We start from the raw sequence: 20,167 nt of genomic DNA, 5'->3' as shown, positions 1-20,167 counted from the left end.
GTTAACACAGACATGATCGGTCAAGCATCGACATGACAATCAAAAGAGCACATGGCACAAGACTCACATGATGCAGAAAACTATTGGGAAAAGTCTTGTACTTTTTCACTTATTGTGACTTTTTAAAAAATTAGCGACTTTCTTTTCCAGTACTGTCACTTTTCTATTACTTTTCTAGAACCTAAACCTTCAAATATCGTAGGGGTTACGTTCCTGGAAAATGCTGCGACAGTTAAAACTGCGATTGTTAAAAACAAGGCCTATGGGAAAAGAGGGGTGAGGTTCTTGAGCTTTGAGAAAATATAGAGGAAGATTGGTGGCAATGAAATAAACACATCACAATTGAAATAAACATGGAAAATCTATAAAAAGCATGTTAACATTGAAATAAACATGTAAGTAAAATAAATACAGGATAAAACTAGAAGGGCACTTGGGAGAGCGCATCTCTCCGCCACACAATGCCTGATCCATGAGAACATATCGGGCCCAGTACATTTTTGAAATGTCATGCTATATATCGTTTTTGGCCCGATCTCTCAATGGTGAAGAATCACTTAAAAAATTATTCTCGGATCCAGATCTTCACCAAAATTGAATCAATTTGGCTTTGTCACACACCCAACCTGTCCACCAAGTTTCATCCAAATCTGTTCACAACTCTTTTGAGATGCTGTGATATATATATATATATATATATATATATATATATATATATATATATATATATATATATATATATATATATATTGTTGTGGTTGACGAAATTCGCAAACCACCATTCAGGTCCCTTATGTGAGATATCTCTGTAAGTATATGTGTAGTTAGGCACAAACCCGTTGTTTAGAGGGAATAAATGTCATTCATGCGGGCTGCGACCCTTTTAGATAGCCGTTTTTCTTTTACTATCTTTATTTTGGACCAGCCGCCATTACTACCACCACCAACCACGTCTCAACAGCCATCACACAACAACCACCAACCGCAACGCCGCTTCACAACAACAGCCACGACCTTTACCGTCACAACTCGCCCTCGCAACCATTGCATCACCGCCATTTCCGCGCCGCTTGTGGGCACCGATACTGGACTCGTGCAGGGCGCACACCGAGCAGCGTGTGCAGAAACATCACAGCCTTTCCGAAGAAAACGGATCAAAAATGACTCACGCCCACTTCTGTTCCGTCCTATCGGCGAACGTGGGGCGATTTGGCCCCGCCTCCAGGTGCGTTGGAGTGTGGTCGCTATATGCAAATTCATGGATCAAAAAGCATTCACGCCCACTTTTCCTCTGTCCAATGGGGAGCCAGCCGGAGGTGAAGGGTCAGAGGTAAAGGGTCGAAGGTGAAGGAGCGAGGCCACGGGGGATATAAAGGGCCGCATAGTCAGTCAAGTGGAGTTCGGAGTTGAGTTGGGAAGAAGAAGCAGTAGTAGTCAGTCAAGTGGAGTTCGGAGTTGAGTTGGGAAGAAGAAGCAGTAGTCGTCAGTCAAGTGGAGTTCGGAGTTGAGTTGGGAAGAAGAAGCAGTAGTAGTCAGTCAAGGAGTTCGGAGTTGAGTTGGGAAGAGCCAGTCAAGAGAGGAGTTGGAGAAAGCAGTTGGACGGAGCTGTGGAGAGTTGGAGAGGTGGCGGCGGCGAAGGCAGTCGAGGGGGTGCTCGTGTCAGAGTCGGGGAGCTGCGGAGAGGAGAGGCCGGCAACGCGACCGAGGTCGTGGTGGAGACGCTCGTCGCGGGACCCGAGCCAGGGAGATACCCTCCTTCCCCCGAGCATCAACAACCCCCTCCTGTTTCCCCCCGCGCTGAGATAGTGCGAGAAGGGGGCCCCGTTCCCACCCCATTCCAGACACTGTCCGCGAGGCCCGCGGAGTCGGGGCGCCACCGCCATTTTGCGGCTCATCATCAGACGGGTAGGCCCGACGTGGTCTCGGCCCCAGGCCTGTCTGCCCCCATCATCCTTGAGGGTGGTCCTTTTCTTTTGCTTTGAGTATATGTGTTGTCGGCGCCGTCTGTGAAGTAAAACTGTATAAGTGTTGCCGTGTGCTCGGTAGTCGGTTAGCTCTGCATTGTGTTTTGCTTTTACATTTGCTTTTTGTGTATTATTGTGTGTTTCTTCTTCTTTTACATTTGCTTTTGGTGTAATTGTATATGTGTGCTTTCCGTTCATCGCGAAATAAATGTGCTTTATGTTGAACTGTTTCTCCCGTTTCGCTTCGTCTTTTCTCTAATTGAATCTCCATCTTACTTCACGTAAAGGGTTGGTCGTGGGCTAAAACGCCCGATAATTAATCGAACCGTCCAGGTTGACGATAACACCGCTCGGTTATCCCGATAGTACGGAACGGGTCGCTTAAAGTGGCCCGTGTCCGAAGTCGACCTGCGGCGAGGTGCGATCGCCCGGTCTACCCTCCGTGTGGGTACTTAGGTAGGTCGAATTTGGCGAGCAACCCTATCCCACGCGGGGGGCCGATTGGCACGATCGTGGTGAGGCCGAAAGGGCCCACCCGTGACTAGTTCCCGGCGTTAGTCCGAGAGGGTCACGACGGGATTGTCCGTCCGGTGGGCGACGTTCCGCGATTCGAGTTACGTGGCCGTCCGCACGCCGGCGGGCGCGAATCCGCAACAATATATATATATATATATATATATATATATATATATATATATATATATATATATATATATATATGTATGTGTACATATATGTATTGGTTTAGCCCGATCTCTCAATGGTGAAAAAATCACTTAAAAATTATTGAATCCAGATCCGGATTCAGATATTACAAAATTCTCATCAGTTTGTCCCTTGTGACGCATCCAACCTGGCCACCAAATTTCATCCGGATCCATCTACAACATTTTTAAACGTCCTGCACACAAACGGACAGACAGATAAACAGAAAAACAAACAAACAAACAGACAGACAGACAGACAGGGATAAAAAGATACAAACAGACAGACAGACAAACAAACAAACAGACAGACAGAGAGGGGTGAAAAGATAACCCCCTTCACCTTTGGAGGTGGAGATGAACAAAAACAAGATTTTTACCTTATAAATTTATTCCAAAACAGCGAGGTAATTTTTACAAAACAGCGAAGTGGGTGATCGTAAGAATACAACTTCCAGTACACTGCCGACAATAGAAAACACAAGACTAACAAAGCTCAGCATAATGATGATCCTTTTGAAGTGGGGATGGGTGAAGGTAAGAAAGATGCAGATGTAGAATTTGTGATGGGTATTAGATCATCAGGAGCTGGTTGAGGCACTGCTGGTGGTTGTCAGGTCAGGCCACATCAGATCTGTGACTTGCTACAGGCACCATGTAAACCTGTACGAACCCATTTCATAGTCAGGTTGGCAGCGACGAAAACGAGGAGGAGGGTGTTGAGGAGGGTGTATGGATATGGACACCCAGCAGGATTTAAAACAAAGCTGATAAAGGGTGGAGGAGCTCCTTGTGAGCAAAAGGCCATCCATATCTGGCGTCCGACTGTGTCTGTGGACGTCCTCCTGCAGTTGGCTTACCTTTTTCTAGGAGGATGGTGACAGGATATGCACTGCGGCTATCGTAAATAACTTCATTCCGCAAAACACGTTAAAAAAAAAATGCAAAGAAAACTGAAAACCCACTCCGGGGAATACCTCCTGTGCAGCTGCCCTTCGCAGGGCAGCTCACTGGATGATGAGATTGGGGCAAAGCCTCTGGGACACCCATCGGTGATGATAAGAGGAAAAGCACAGGGTAACCTTCCTGGGTCAGATTGCAGTGGTGTATGTCGGGGGTGGTGCTGAAGTATCGTCCACCAGACAGTGGTCTTATCAGGTTAACCTGAGGAGGTCCCTTTGGATGGGTGCCTGGAATGTCCTATTCCGAAGAGAGGATGATCACCTGTCTCTACTATAATTTGAGCTCCAGCGTTTGGACATCAGTATTGTAGCACTCTCAAAGGTTCGGAGACTGGATAGTGGTGAGATCATGGTAGGTGGTAACACCGACTGCTGGTATGGTCGCTCTGATGGTTACCATGCTCAAGGAGTTGCTGTAACTGTGTCCAATAACCTGACTCCCATGATAAGTGAGGTAACTGCTCAACGCGCTGACTGACACGCTGCTCCGGCGCATGCTCCCATACCTGACCTGACCTGACCTGAACTGACCTGAACTGGCTGCTCAACAAGCGAATGATGAGACTGAGGATTCATCGCTCCATGGGTGTCATTTCCCTGGTCTCTGTATATGCTCTGACTGAGGCGAGTGACCTCACTGTGAAGGAGGCATTCTATGCCACACTCGAGTCTATGGTTGATGAGTACCCCAAGCGAGACACTACTAGTCTTGGAAGATTTCAATGTATCAACTGGCACTGATGGGGATGGTGATGAGACATGTGTTGGTCCCCATGGGTCTAGAACGGTGAACCAGAATAGCACCAAGTTCCTTGACTTTGCAAGAAGGCATGGACTTGTGGTGGCCGGTTCATGGTTTCAGCACCCACAGGCTCATCGCTGGACTTGGTATGCCAACTCTGGTGGTGTGGCAAAGGAGATTGACCAGGTGCTCTTTGATGGTCTCTGGAGGATGATTCAGAACTGCAGAGTCCACCGGAGTGGTCAGTTTCTCAATACCGACCACAGGCTTGTTTTCGCAACTCTGAAGTTGCAGCTTAAATCCAGGAGAACTGTAGCATACCAGCCGAGGCTGGATGTTGGCAAGCTCAAGGATGAGAGGGTAGCTGAAGAGATTGCGAACAGGCTGAGTGGGGATTTGAGGGGGGTCTCGGTGTTTTGGAGAATCCTGAAAAGTTGTGGCGTGCCTTAAAGACTGCCTTCTCTGATGTTGCCAGTGGATAGGTTGAAACCCACCATCAGAAGAAGAAGAACATTGTCTCCCAAGGGACACTGGATACCATTGACCAGTCGCAGGGCCAGGGTTAATGGCAGAGCTGAGCTGTTCAGGGAGTTGAGGCGTAAAACTACGTGTGGTGAGGAAGAGGCCTATGTTTGAGGAATCCGTGAAGGGGTAGAGCAGCACCAGTGGTCATGTGATTCTCATCCTGCTTACAAAGGAACTTGTGCGTTGCATTCCTGCAAGCCTGTCCCTCGGTGTACTGCAGTTAGAATTGAGGGTGGTGGGCTCTTGACAGAGTCCAAAGTGAAGGCCCGCTGGGGCCGGTTATTTGAGCAGCTGTACGAGGCTGACCCACCAGCTGTTGATTTGGATGTCAGGGGTGTAACTATCGCTATTGCTGACCCTCCAATCAACAGTAAACCACCTTCATTTGTGGAAACACAGGCTGCATTGAACCAGATGAAAGGGGATAAAGCTCCTGGGATTGCGGCATCTATGCTGAACTTCTCAAGGTTGGTGGAAAGTATCCAGATAATTGCATGCAGTTCTGTGCTCTTGTTGGAACACAGACATCATCCTAACTGACTGGAAGAGTGGCCTTGTTGTCTCACTTCGGAAAGGGAAGGTTGGTCGACAGGACTGCAATAGCGACCAAGGGGTGACGCTGCTCTCAGTGCTGGGCAAGGATTTTCTCGGATAATTCTTGATGGGGTTCCCACCATCGGCTTGAGCACTAGCACCCAGAGCAGTCGTGCTTTACACCAAAGAGGTCAACGATTGACCATATCCTTGCTCTTTGGGTCCTCACTGAATGTAGATGAGAGTTTTGGCAGGAGCTGTTCACGGCCTATGTTGATCTCTGCGAAGCGTTCAATTCAATGAATCGGTCAACGTGCTGATTCCGACGCTGAGAGTGCTTTGAGATGTGGTGATACCATTTCTGACTTATTTCCAGTTTTTACTGGAGTTCCTCAGGGGTGTGTACAGGCCCCCTCACTTTTCATCGCTTGCATGGGCTGGATTCTGAGGAGGATGTCGGAGAGATCATGATGCGGTAAATTGTTTGGGAATGTCAAGATCTCTGACCTTGATTTTGCAGACGATGCAGTCATCTTTGCAGAGACGCTGGATATCCGTACAGGGGTCCTCCAGGCACTGAATGAGGAGTCGGAGCCACTGGGATTATGGGTTTCCTGGGTCAAAACAAAGAGCCAGGCTTTCAATGACATATTGGATGCTGCTATGTTGTCTGCACCTGTTTGTTGTGAGGATATTGAGGTCATGGAGAGATTCACTTACCTTGGCAGTGATATTCATGTCTCCGTATGTTGTGAGCCAGAGGTCAATAGACGTCTGGGTCAGGCCTGGGGAGTTGTGGATTCACTGGATCATGGGGTGTGGCACTGTCGGTACCTATGCAGGAGGACGGAAGTCCGAGTCTTTAAGTCCTTGGTGCTTCCAGTCTTGTCTTGCTCTGCAGATATGAGACTTGGATTCTCACCAGGGATCTGAGATGGAGACTTAATTGCCACATAGGAGAAGGGTAAGCCGATCATTAGCCACCTTGAACTCCAAAGCAGATCTTTCCTGCTTGCACAGGAAGTTATCAGATGGCATCCTCTTCCAAAAGCATCCCGTCTCGTTGGCGTTAAAAACTTGCTCCGGCATAAATCCCTTCACCTTCATTTGTGCCATGAGCTGAGTTTGGTCGTTTTTAGCAGCATCATGGTCGGCAGATGCTGCTTCCCTGACCAATGTTACGTGATGGAGGCCGAATCTTCATTTGAATTTCTCAAACCAACCCTTGCTGACGTGGAAATTGCGGAGAGCTGTGGTCGAACCACCTTCTGCTCCAGGTGCCTCGTGGAAATGTTGGTAAATCCGCAATGATTTCTCCCCTATCACCATTCCACTCAATGGCACTTTTTTCTGTGTTTGGTCATCGATCCAAACATTAAGAACTTTGTCCATCCTTTCAATATGAGGATCAGGGGACTGAAATGAGACATTTGTGCTTTGCGTAGCGCTGGCGGCAACACTTGCACGGATATTTGATTCACTTTCACGGATACACCGGAGAGTCAATTCAGTGATACGGTAATGGCAGCCCACAGATGCCACACTTTCACCTCCAGCCAACCTATGTAACAACTCGACCTTTTTGCCCAACATGATAACCTTTCTCTGCCTTTTGGTAGAACTACATTTGTCCATCGCTTTATGATTGGGCTCCACAAAAAAACATTTAACGAGAAACAACAAACGCCTCCTAATGGGAGATAAAGTAATCGTACTCGTGGATGCAAAAGATGACTCATTTCAGCTCAAAAAATGCAATTGATGGAAATGAAATCGCCCAATAACTAATTCGGAACACAATAGGTGGCCCGTGATTGGTCGAAACTTGCGATATTTGAACCTGCAATATTTTATGGTTTACTGAATATACAATATGGACAGGGATACAATTACCTGGAACCGATGAACAAATAAAAATGCCATAATATTAAAAAAAAAAGTTTAATATAAGGTTATGTTGGGCATTCCTTTCTGAACCTATGGCTCATGATGCTGGAATCCCAGCATCAAATCCCGTACAGTGTGATTCAATGGATTATTACAGAACTCGTCTTTGTGAAGGCTCATGTCGGTCTGTGTCGGTGAACAAGATAAATGATGATTTAATCAACTGAGAGGTGATCAAAATCTTTTCACCATCATGAGAAAGAAAGTGTGGTCAGCTGAGTCGCAACAGACTTTAAAAAAAATGGTACATACTGCTCCCTCACTTGATGGTCAGCATTTAGAGGATAGACCAGCATGGCTCCTCCCCGACTCCGAAGAGAAAAGCAAGCACTACCATTAGATGGCACATGCACCAACTGAGTTCAAGGAAGTTACTCCCTCCCAGGAAGTTAAACTCTTGTGTTGTGTATCGTGCCTCTGTCTGTGCGTGTGCATGTTGGATTTGTATGTGAAAGCTTAAATTTCATGAAACTTAGAACTGTAATTATTTTTGGTCTTACCAGAGGTATGTGCTCATCATCTGCATCAGGTTCAACACCTTCACACCTCTCAGTAGGAATGTCCCGTATTCGAGCCAGCATCTGCGCAGCTGCATTTCTCTTGGCCAGTTTTTTTGATGTCCCACTACCTGTTGAATAAATGTACATGTAAACTAAGGGAAGTCAGAGGGCAATGAGGGGTGTGGGTGGGGTGAGGGGTAGGGGAAATGATGCCTTGTGCCATTCTCCCATTAAATGATATTAGGTTGCAAGTGCCATTTTCAGATTGGTGCGTTGGCTTTCACATCTGAGCAGACTACTCTTGATGCTGGGATCCCAGGTTGAAATCCCATATATTAGGTTGCTTTGTCCATTATCGACTAATCTTCTGTGTGTGTGTGTGTATATATATATATATATATATATATATATATATATATATATATATATATATATATATATATATATATATATATATATATATATATATATATATATATTCTCCACCAGTCTGTTTCGGGTGGGGCTATCCCATTCAGGAAGGAGCTTCAAAATCAAATTGCTGCCATTATTTTTGCTCTATGGCCGTTCTCATTCAGTGCTCTGGTTACGTGATTGGGTGTACGTGTGGATATTTGGAGAGACGAGTGTTTCCTCAGAAGAATAAGGTAAGTAGAGTATTTGTGGGGTCTCAAGTTCTGATTCTATTAATGTTGAAAAATTTCCTGTGCTTTGAGGCATCACAAAACTAAACCCTTTTTGGGTTATGCCATAATTTATTCTTCTGATTTTTTTTTTTTTTGTGATGTCATTCTATCACCGACATCGTTTAAGACTCGACTAAAACAAATCCCGAGAAAAATCGGACAAAATTAGACATTTACAGACATGCAATTTAAATAACTAAATAGATGTATCACTTTTGGACTTGTCCCCTCGGGTGTGGTTGGTCGTAAGGCTTGTTATGTGGACATCTCTTTGACGTGTTTGCATTTTTAGAGGTCCCTCGAGGTATTCTGAATGAGGCTGGGAGAAATCTGGGGAAAAATGAACAAGTCCCTGCTGCAGTTTTGTGGAATGCATGCATACTATATTTAAAAGCTCTTCCTGGCCATGGGTAGAGGGGTTCGGACCTGTTCCCTTGAGTTTTGCTGTCTGTCTTTTCCCTGGATTTCTTTTGATTTCTTGTGGAACACCTCGTGGGACCTCTAGCAATGTGATGCACATATAGTACTCCACCGGTCAAAAGTTTTAGAACACCCCCATTTTTCAGTTTTTATGGAAATTTAAGCAGTTCAAGTCCAGTGAATAACCTGAAATGGTACAAAGCTAAGCGGTAAACTGCCAGAGGTTAAAAAACAAAGTTTAGGTTACGAAAAACTGAAAAATAATGTAAATTTCAGAGTTGTTAAAAAACGCCCTTTTCAGTGAACAAGTCATGGGTAAGCAACTGCAGCTGTTCTGCAGCAATGGAAGTAAATTAACCTTGAAAGTTGATGGAAACAATTCCTACAGGTGTCCCAACTTTTGTTGATTAGTTACAAACCCTCTGTCTGTATAAAAGCAGTGTTGGAACAGACTGTGTTGCTACACCCTCTGAAGCATTGTTTGGACAATATTGCACTGCAGGAAGTAGTATATTGCTGTCATAATGGCGAGAAAAACACAACTAACAAAGGAAGACAGACAGACTGATATAACCCTGAAAAGTGTAGGTCTTTCCTTCCGAGAAATTGCAAAGTAAGCCAAGGTGTCAGTGAGTACAGTTTCCTACACCATCAAAAAGCACTTGGAAACTGGAGGAAACTCTGACAGGAAGAGGTCTGGCAGACCCAAAGCCACAACACAATCGGAAGACAAGTTTCTGAGAGTCAACAGCTTGCCTGACAGGCAGCTCACAGGACAGCAGCATCAAGCACAGCTTAACACTGGTTGAAGTAAGGAAGTCTCAGTTTCAACTGTGAAGAGAAGACTTTGAGCTGCAGGTTTGACAAGTCGAATGGCAGTCAGAAAGCCATTGCTAAGAAAGCAAAATAAGAAAGAGGCTTGCCTGGGCCATGAAGCACCGCCAGTGGACTACAGAAAACTGGAAGAAGGTCTTGTGGACCGATGAATCAAAATTTGAAATCATTGGTTCATCACGCAGGGTTTTTGTACACCGTCGAGTAGGCGAAAGGAAGGTTCCTCAATGTGTGACACCAACTGTAAAACATGAAGGAGGAAGCGTGATGATCTGGGGCTCTTTTTGTGGATCCAGAGTCGGCAACTTGCACAGAGTGACTGGCACCCTGAACCAAAAGGGCTACCACAGCATTTTGCAGCACCATGCAATACCCTCTGGTCTACGCCTAGTTGGTCAGGGGGTTCATCCTACAGCAAGATAAAGACCCAAAACATACATCCAGGCTATGTCAGAACTACCTTGGAAGAAAAGAACAAGACGGTAGGCTTCAAATCATGGAATGGCAATCACAGTCTCCAGACTTAAACCCCATCGAGCTGGTTTGGGATGAACTGGACAGAAGGGTGCAAGCAAAGCAAACCACAAGTGCAAAACATTTGTGGGAACTTCTGCAACAGTGTTGGGAAGAACTTTCCGAACAATATTTGATTCCCATTGTAAAAAGAATGCCACGAGTATGTTCGGCTGTTGTGCTGCAAAAGGTGGCTACTTTGATGAGTCAAAATTTTAGATTAAATTTTGTTCAACAAAATGATTCCATGATTTCTTTTTTATCTGTAATTGTTTATTTGTTCTATACTTTAATTTCAGAGTACATTGAAACATTAAACTGCTTAAATTTCAGTAAAAACTGTAAAAATGGGGATGTTCTAAAACTTTAGACCAGTAGTGTATATAGGACCCCTTTAAACAGTCTTCCTGGCTGAGGGGAAAGGATGGGGGGGGGTGGAAATAGGAGAGGAAGGAGGGGGAGAGGAGAGAGGGGGGAGAAGAGAAAAGGGGAGTTGCATAATAATTACTTTGAAAGCGATTCAAATCTAATATATAAAGCTGAGTTTGTGTCTCTGGGTGTATGTGTGGTTGTGTGGGTGTGTGGGTGGATATGTGGGTCTGTGGGTGGATATGTGGGCTGTGGGTGGGTCATAAGCACCACCAATTCTACAGGCCATGCCTTCCCACTCCTTTCCCCGACAGCCATCCAGAAATCGCCGCAATATTTTTCGCTCCACATAGCTCGGATTGTTTATCGGCCTCTGATGTACATATGAAGACTGCACAATGCGTCTTCTATCATTAAATGAGGATACTATTTTGAGGAAACAAAAGGTACATTTTGATTACAGCTCAAATGATGTAATGCAGGTTTTGTCTGCAGCGATCGTCGCAGTGGTCAAATATGCATCCCCAATGAAGTTGCGTTAATTCTCAAATGCAGAGGAAAGAAAATAATGATATTTCATTTGAAAAATATTTGGTTTTCGCCCCACTTTTCAAAGCTTATAAACAAACTGATGGACATGTAATATTGTGTGAAGTAAATAAAGATTAAAATCAGCTTGGTCATGAAATACCTGCATCCGTAATTAATTAGTCGGGAGGCCGCCAGGGAAATTACCGAGATATTTATAATGTACATGTACACTTTAAAGGAGTTATGTACACACACACTTTAAAGTTGTATGAAATGTACACGTCCACTTTCGTACACGCAACATCACCTCTGAGTTTATGTACATTATAAAAATGAACAAGGTACGTTTTAATTACAACAAAAATAGTCATGATCTAAGTCTTTAATTAAAAAAAAAAAACATGTCCTTTTGTCTGTCTTTTGTATGTCCTGTATGCTGTTGAGATGTCCAGGGGTGTGTTCAGTTATGAAGCAGCGAGCTAGCGCTTATCAATGGTTTCTAATGGAGTGCTTGCTTGAGTGCTTAAGCCACTTGGTGAGCGCTCTACAAGAAACTTGGTAACTGAACATACCCCAGATTCATTACATGGCGATGAGGATAAATATGTATACCATCACTTCTTTCAGCCATATAGATGAATTCGTCCCTCAGGGTGTGGAGTGGGAGGAGGCAGGGTAAGGGGTAGGGCGGAAAGAGGGACCCAACGTTGCGGAGCAATATAGACCCCTTTGAAAGCTCTTCCTGGCCACGGAGGGGGAAGGGGAAGAAGGGGGTCGGGGCAGAGAGGAGAAAGAGGGGTAGGGTTTGGAGTGGAGGAGGGAGAAGAGGGGAGTGGGGGTGGAGGGGATGAGTGGGTGAAGAGGGAAGGGTGTGGTTGAGGGGAGAGAGAGACGGGAAGTGGGGGAGAGCTGAGGGTTTGAAGTCACATTTTACATTACATGGAATTTCCACAGGTCCCTGCTAGTCATTATAGAATCGGCTCATGCCGTCTGTCTATCTGTCCCACCCTGAAACAAGGAAACAATCCTCGGAGAGAAAAAAATATTGAGTAAAAGTTGCTTCAAATTAATATTAAACGGAGAGAAAAATAACATGGAGAGAAAAAAAGAAATTTAGTAAAAGTTGTTTACATGGAATTTACATGGAAATTATTATTTTTTCAATCAGGCCAAAAGAATTGAACCTGCGTGGTGACCATTGCCTCGATCACTGAGTTGTTGTTTTTTTCTGTTAAGAAATATGATGATTTTGGAATTTGACACGACTCCATACATCTATATAAGAAAACGCCGGTTCGTCCTTCTGTTTGTGTTCGTCCATCTGTTTGTTTGACTTCCGGTTCCGGTTCTTGAGTGACGGTGGCGGTTCTGCTTCAGGGTCTCTGCCAACTTTCTCAAAGATAAGTTTTCCGGTCGTTTTTGTCGCGTTTTTACTGCCATTTTTTTTTTTTACCTCTGCCACCGAAGGTGAAGAAGGTCATGTTTTTTTAAGTGATTTTTCACTATAAAGAGATAGGGCGAAACTGATATATAGCACGATATCTCAAAAAGTTGTAGACAGGTTCGGATGAAACTTGGTGGACAGGTTGGGTGCGTCGCAAGGGCGAATTGAATAGATTTTGGTGAAGATCCGAATCCGGATCTGGATACGAGAATTATTTAATTTTCAAAGTGATTCTTCACCATTGAGAGATAGGGCCAAAAACGAAATACTGCAGTACTGTATAGCATGATATATTTCAAAAATGTATTGGGCTTGATATGTTTTCGTGGATCAGGCATTACGTGGCGGAGATATGCAATCTACCGAGTGCCCCTCTAGTTATCTCTGTGTTTCTACTTTGGTCTTGTGTTGAAACTTGTGCTAATTGTGGAGTTTTCGTCGCATTTCCACAACGTTTACATTCGCTTCTTCCCGTTTGTGTGCGTGATTGTATTTATTGTATTTCTCCTTCTTACCATCAGTTTTTATTTTCTCAACTTTCCCCCCCACCCTCCTTCTACCCCTCTCAACTAGACCCTCTGTTTTATGTCTTTCATGTCATTTCATGTCATGTACCTCACGTTGTACTGCACGTACATGTGACTTCCTGTACCAACTCTTCTTCCTTCTCCTGCTGATCGACCATCTACTTTTGTCAACCCAGATTCACCATACTCCTTCACAATATTTTTCTTCAGCCTTTCCTTTTCTTAATCTCACGTAATCCTTATAAAAAATATATATAAAAAATGGTCTCTTAAAATGTTCCAACTTCCTCTTTCACACGTGTGGTTCTCTGTATTGTATCACAATTCACTACTCTCTTTCTTCTTCAAAAGACTGTTTTCAATTAGACCTTTCCTTCATCCCGTGTCTAAAACATCCCACGGTTACCATGTTTCTTTTCTCCATTCTCTTAACTCTCCTTGATTGCATCGCTCACGTAAATGTCTTTCATCGCATCTTTGATTTTAAAAAAAATTTAAATCCCATTTTGCAAAGTATGTTCGACCCATGTCAAGTCAGGTTTGATCTGTGACCTGCTACAGGTACCATGTAAACCTGTACTAACCTGTTCCATGGTCGGGTTGTCGGCGACTAAACCGTCTCCCCCACCAGGTTTTCTGGTGAGGAGGGTGTTTGGATATGGACACCCAGCAGGATTAAAAACAAAACCTGTCAAAGGGCGGAGGAGCTCCTTGTGAGCCAACGGCCATCCATATCTAGTGCCCAACTGTGTCTGCGGACGTCCTCCTGCAGTTGGGTTACTTTTTATGAGGAGGTTGGTGGCAGGATTTGCACTCTGGCCACCGTAAAACCCTTCATTCCGCAAAACACACAAACACAAAAAAATCTGAAAACCCACTCCATGGGAGTACCTCCTGTGCAGCTTCCCTTCGCAGGGCAGCTCACCGGATGACGGGATTGGGGCAAAGCCTTTGGGACCCCCAATCTTTGATCGGAGGGAAACCACGGGGTAACATCCCTGGGTCAGATTGCGGGAGAGTGTGTCGGAGTGGTGCCGAGGTGTCGTCCACCAGACGGCGGTCTCCTTGGGTTAACCTGAGGCGGTCTCTTTGGGTGGGTGCCTGGAATGTCCTATCCCTAAGAGAGGATGATCACCTGTCTCTGTTATCATCTGAGCTCAAGCGTTTGGACATCGGGATTGCAGCTCTCTCTGAGGTTCGGAGACCGGATTGCGGATAGATAATGGTGGGTGGTTACACCTACTATTGGTCTGGTCACTCTGATGGTTACCATACCCAAGGAGTTGCTGTAGCTGTGTCCAATAAGCTGATCCCAATGATAATTGAGGTAACACCGGTCAACGAGCATATTATGAGATTAAGGATTCGTCACTCCTTAGGTGTCATTTCCCTGGTCTCTGTTTATGCTCCGACTGAGGCGAGTGATCTCACCGTGAAGGATGCATTCTACGCCACGCTCGAGTCTGTGGTTGATCAGTGCCCCAGACGAGATACACTTCTAGTCTTGGGGGATTTCAATGCATCGACTGGAACTGATAGGGACGGTTATGAGGTGTGTGTTGGTCCCCATGGGTCAGGAACTATGAACCAGAATTGCACTAAGTTCCTTGACTTTGCAAGAAGTCATGGACTTAGGGTGGCTGGTTCATGGTTTCAGCGCCCACAAGCTCATCGCTGGACTTGGTATTCCAACACTGGCGGTGTGGCAAAGGAGATTGACCATGTCCTCATTGACGGTCGTTGGAGGATGATCCATAACTGCAGGGTCTACCAGAGTGCTCAGTTCCTCAATACTGAGCACAGGCTTGTTGTAGCAACTCTAAAGCTGCACCTTAAATCCTGGAGAATGGTACCATCCCAGCCTAGGCTGGATGTTGGCAAGCTCAGGGATGAGAGAGTAGCTGAGGAGTTTGCAAACAGGCTGAGTGGACACTTGGGGGGTCTGGGTGCTTTGGGGGGTCCTGAAGAGTTGTGGAGTGCCTTCAAGACCACCATCCTTGATGTTGCTGGTGGATGTCTTGGAGCTCACCGCAGGGCAAAGAAGAATTTTGTCTCTCAAGGGACACTGGATACCAATGACCAGAGTCGCAGGGCCAGGCTGAATGGCAGAGCTGAGCTGTTCAGGGAGCTGAGGCGTAAAACTGTACGTGCACTGAGGGTGGACAAGGAGGCCTATGTGCGAGGAATCTGTGAGGGGGTAGAGCATCACCTGTGGACAGGTGATTCTCGTCCCGCTTACAGGGGAATTCGTGCATTGCGTTCATCCAAGCCCATCCCTCGGAGCACTGCAGTTCGAGCAGAGAGTGGTTGGCTCTTGACAGAGGAGTCTGAGGTGAAGGCCCGCTGGGCCGGCTACTTTGAGCGGTTGTACCAGGCTGATCCCCCAGCTGTCGAGTTGGACGTCAAGGGTGTTACAATCCCTGTTGCTGACCCTCGAATCAACTGTGGTCCACCTTCGCTTGTGGAAACACGGGCTGCGGTGAACCAGTTGAAACGGGGCAAAGCTCCAGGGATCTGTGGCATCCATGCTGAACTTCTCAAGGCTGGTGGAAATGCTGCACTCGTGTCGTTGCATGCAGTTTTGTGCTCTGCCTGGAACACAGGCATCATCCCAACTGACTGGAAGAGGGGCCTTGTTGTCCCTCTCTGGAAAGGGAAGGGTGATCACCAAGACTGCAACAACTACCGAGGGGTGCCGCTGCTCTCAGTGCCCGGCAAGGTCTTTGCTCGGATAATTCTTGATAGGGTTCGCCACCATCTGCTTGAGCACCAGCGTCCAGAGCAGTCAGGCTTTACACCAAAGAGGTCAACGATTGTTCGTATCCTTGCACTTCGTGTCCTTACCGAACGCAGACGAGAGTTTCGGCAGGGGCTGCTTGCAGCCTATGTTGATCTCTGTAAAGCGTTCGATTCAGTCAATCGGGATGTCCTCTGGAGGATTCTTGGTCTTCGTGGGGTGCCACCAAAACTGATCGATCTGATGTCTGAACTCTACTCTGGTACTGAGAGTGCTGTGAAGTGTGGTGGTATCATCTCTGACTTATTTCCAGTTGTTACTGGAGTTCGTCAGGGGTGTGTACTGGCCCCCACACTTTTCAGCACTTGTATGGACTGGATTTTAGGGAGGATGTCAGAGAGATCAAGCTGCGGTGCATCGTTTGGGAATGTCAAGATCTCGGACCTTGATTTTGCAGATGATGCAGTCATCTTTGCGGAGACTTTAGACATCCTCTTGGGGGCCCTCGAGGTGCTGAAATAGGAGTCGGAGCCGCTGGGATTACGGGTTTCTTGGGTCATAACTAAGATCCAGGCTTTCGGTGACATCTTGGATGCTGCTGTCCTGTCTGTGTCTGTTTGTGGTGAGGATGTTGAGGTCATGGAGAGATTCACTTACCTTGGCAGTGATATTCATGTCTCTGCTGGCTGTGAGTCAGAGGTCAATAGACGTCTGGGTTGGGCCTGGGGAGTCATGGATTCACTGGATCATGGGGTGTGGCGCTGCCGGTACCTGTGCGGGAGGACGAAAGTCCGAGTCTTCAGGACCTTCGTACTTCCAGTCTTGCTCTATGGATGCGAGACTTGGACTCTGACCAAGAATCTGAGACGGAGACTTAATTCCTTTGGTACCAGGTCTCTTCGGAGAATCCTTGGCTATCGCTGGTCGGATTTTGTGTCCAACGAGCGGTTGCTGAGAGAAACTCGGATGAGATTTGTTACCTGCATAGTCCGTGAGCGTCAGTTGAGGCTGTATGGACATGTGGCTCGTTTTGCTGACGCTGATCCTGCTTACCAGATTCTCTCAGCGAGGGAGTCTCATGAGTGGAGGAGGCCAGTGGGCCGACCACGTGCCTCGTGGTTGCAGCAGGTTGACCATCATCTCAAGGAGATGGGGATGGGCCTGGCATCTGCCTGCAGGATGGCCAGACGGAGGCCCCTGGAGTACCGGCGGAAAGTGGACGCAGCGACGCGCTGTTCTGGCACATGCTCCCATACCTGACCTGACCTGTTCGTATTCCATCAAGCGTCCTTTTTTTCTTTTTCTTTTTTAACTTCAGTGCCAATTCACCCCACCTCCTTAAAGCTACCTCTTCCTCGCACCTCACCTGTTATCCGCTCTCCTTTACCCCTCCCCCATCTGGCCCTTCATCCTTCCTCCGCTCTTGGCACTTCTTCACCGTCTTCTGTTTCAGTATCAGCTCCTCCTCTGATGTCCCAAACTGTGTGGTGTTCTAACATCTGTGGGCTCCATTCTAACCAAACATATCTCGCTCTCTTAATCAGTGCACTCATCACCATAAACATGCTCCTTCCTTGCTCTCAGCGCAACTCCCCCTCTTCCCAACCCCTCAAATCTTGTACCTCCCCCTGCCTGCTCCCTTCTTCACCATACCTCGACCAAGTCTCATTCTTCCCCTCTCCCCTCCTGCACCATCGTCTTCCTGCAAATTGCTTCAAATCAATCCAAACCTACGGGAAAATTATATATATATATATATATATATATATATATATAAAAGTTGCACACAAGAGATTGCATCTTTACACATATAAAGCACAGACAGTGCAACATGTGGAACTGAGATTTACCCAATCCAATGTTTTGAATAAATCAATGTTGTTGAAGTAATTTTACTATTATTTTCTTGAAGTGCCAGGTGCATACAATTACAACTCAAAACATTCCTTATAGAACCTGCCATTTATGAGTTCTTTCAACCAGTGCAAGAATTGATGGCTTCTTTTTTTTTATTTTTTTTCGATCGTGGTATTTTTTTTTTACCATGGGCTTCCGCTATTGGCCTCATAATTCATGTAAAAGTACACTGTTGTCTCCTAAATTCCTTTTCCTGGATTGAATTTATGTAAAGCTCCATCACAAATCTTAGGTTTGAAAAAAAAAAAACCCAAAAGAAAATCTGAGTGCGAATGACACAAAAAAGCTAAACTCTAACCAGACAATGTGGTTCATGATCGTATTATTTTCCATTTTACCTTACTCATTTTTAATCCTCAAGCCGCCCCACAAACCCAAAACACAAACACAACCTCCGATTGATGGAGCACAGTACAGAGGTCTAAATACGGCCTGCACATTTACACTGTATGCCTGGTGTTGACTTAATGGTTGGGGTTGTGGGCTTGGGATCCTTGGGTCCTGAGTTCAAATCCCACTCGGCTGTTTAATTAATACCAGGTGGGGTTGTTGGGTTGACTCAGCCTGTCATCCTTCCACGGTCGGCAAAATGAGTACCAACCTGCTGGGATGAATGAGCCATTCCAGTATCCTGTGTCGGAGTGGTGACCCATCTGGGATTGTGCCCAATAGCCCAGGAGACTGCATCGGTAACACGAACGCTCTGTACAGAGTATGGTCCCAATGGATGGATGTATTTAGACTGTGAAGATTTTCTCGTGTGTAGCTAAGGCCTAAGTCACAAGTTTGCTCTACGGCGAGGATACGGTGGCCATACGCCCTCTGAATTGACAGAAACGTGCGGCGGCCGCAGAGTTTCTGCGGTGGCCTCAGGGTGGCCCAACGCCGTTTGGCTATATTTTACAGGTCGTAAGGTCGCCCTGGAATTATAACGTGGAGTTATAACTTTTTTTCATTTCCACGTTCGCCGTAGCAATTCAACAAGCCGAAACAAAAAAAAATCGTAAAAATAAAAAAAGAACCCACTCGTTACCATCCGTCTGGCCGCACGTTCGCCTTAGGGCCCCCCTGCGGTCCCCCTGCGGTCCCCCTGCGGTCGCCTTGCGGTCACCTTGCGTCTGCCTTGAAAATTCTATGGCCGCCGCAGGAATGCTCTCAGGTCACCGTGCGACATCAAATCAAAGACCATATGGCACCCCCACGTTTTCGTTCTCCAATTTATAAATATGCCATGCGGCTAATTAGGAAATTAATAATGTGTGGTGTTATTTTATTTTCAGGATATGTAGTCGAGGCTCGTGGAAGAGCTAGTAAGAGTACACTGAACGGATCAGGATGCAACAGGACAAAAGGAAAAGCAGAGAGTGGGAAAACACCAACAGCAGAGCCAAAGGCCAAGCTCGAGGGAGGTGGACAAACAATGGGTTTGGGGAATAATGGGGGCACACAAGGAAACTCTCAGGAGGGAAATCTGGAAATTTGGAAAGAGGAGATTGGGGTGGGATTGGTTAATCCCACCCCAATCTGAATCTTCGCTAATCTGCCCTCAGGACATGATACATGAATGCTGAATCTCAGTTATTCTGCCCTCAGGGCATGAGACAGCATGAAAGCTGAATCTTCGCAAAACAAATGCTGAATCTTGAAAAATTTGAGGGTAGAAAAGTATTTCTTTTTTTGAGGGAAGAAATTTATTTTTGAAGTCAATGAGGGTAGAAAAGATCATCATTTTGGATTAGGGACACTGTGAGATGGTGTGTGTGTGTGTGTGGTCGTATGGCAGCTTAGCTGCTGGGGTAGCTATCATTTCTTGAAGCGCGACTGTGTCGCTGATGCAGTGCCGCTTTACCAGTACACACACTGGAACTGGTACTCATTTCACCGACCTCGGAAGGATGACAGGCTGAGTCAACCCCCTGGTGTATTAATTCAGCGGCCGACAGGGCTTGAACTCAGGACCCGAGGATCCCAAGCCGCCACCCAAACGACTGAGCCAACACCAGGCTTCTGTGAGATGGTGGTGAAGAACTGTCTTGAAGACTTGGAGGCAAGAATGAGATTGGAGAGGATGTGAAAGTTGGTTCCATGGGCAAGGAAAAAACAGGAACAAATGAGTGGAGGTGAGCAGTGATCCTGTATTTAGGTAGTTTCACCAGAAGGGGGTTAATGGTGGACCGTATGTGCCCTGCAGAAAACTGGAAGCGATAAAGCACAGAAAGAGCAGAGGGTGCAAGACCAGAAAGGAAATGGTAGAAGACAGAGAGGCCACCGATATATCTGTGATGATGAAGTGATAGGCCCATAGACTCAG

The 20,167-nt window shown here is 46.1% G+C and overlaps 1 protein-coding gene across 2 annotated transcripts in view; it reads right to left on the bottom strand.

Moving 5' to 3' along the window:
• Positions 1–20,167, bottom strand: part of TARBP2 (TARBP2 subunit of RISC loading complex) — a 51,523-nt gene that overhangs the window by 18,114 nt on the left and 13,242 nt on the right. For both annotated transcript variants that reach the window (XR_015057110.1, XM_085877045.1), the window contains exon 6: positions 7,879–8,006. Coding sequence is in view for 1 of the 2 variants with exons in the window: in XM_085877045.1 (XP_085733171.1) it covers positions 7,879–8,006 (128 nt within the window). In the remaining variant the exon portion in view is untranslated. The remainder of the gene's footprint in view (positions 1–7,878; positions 8,007–20,167) is intronic.

This window comes from Eptatretus burgeri, chromosome 4 (genome assembly GCF_056783735.1).
Source record: "Eptatretus burgeri isolate ZD-2024b chromosome 4, Ebu_testis_v1, whole genome shotgun sequence".
NCBI lineage: Eukaryota > Metazoa > Chordata > Myxini > Myxiniformes > Myxinidae > Eptatretus > Eptatretus burgeri.
This window is presented reverse-complemented; position numbering and strand designations above follow the sequence as displayed.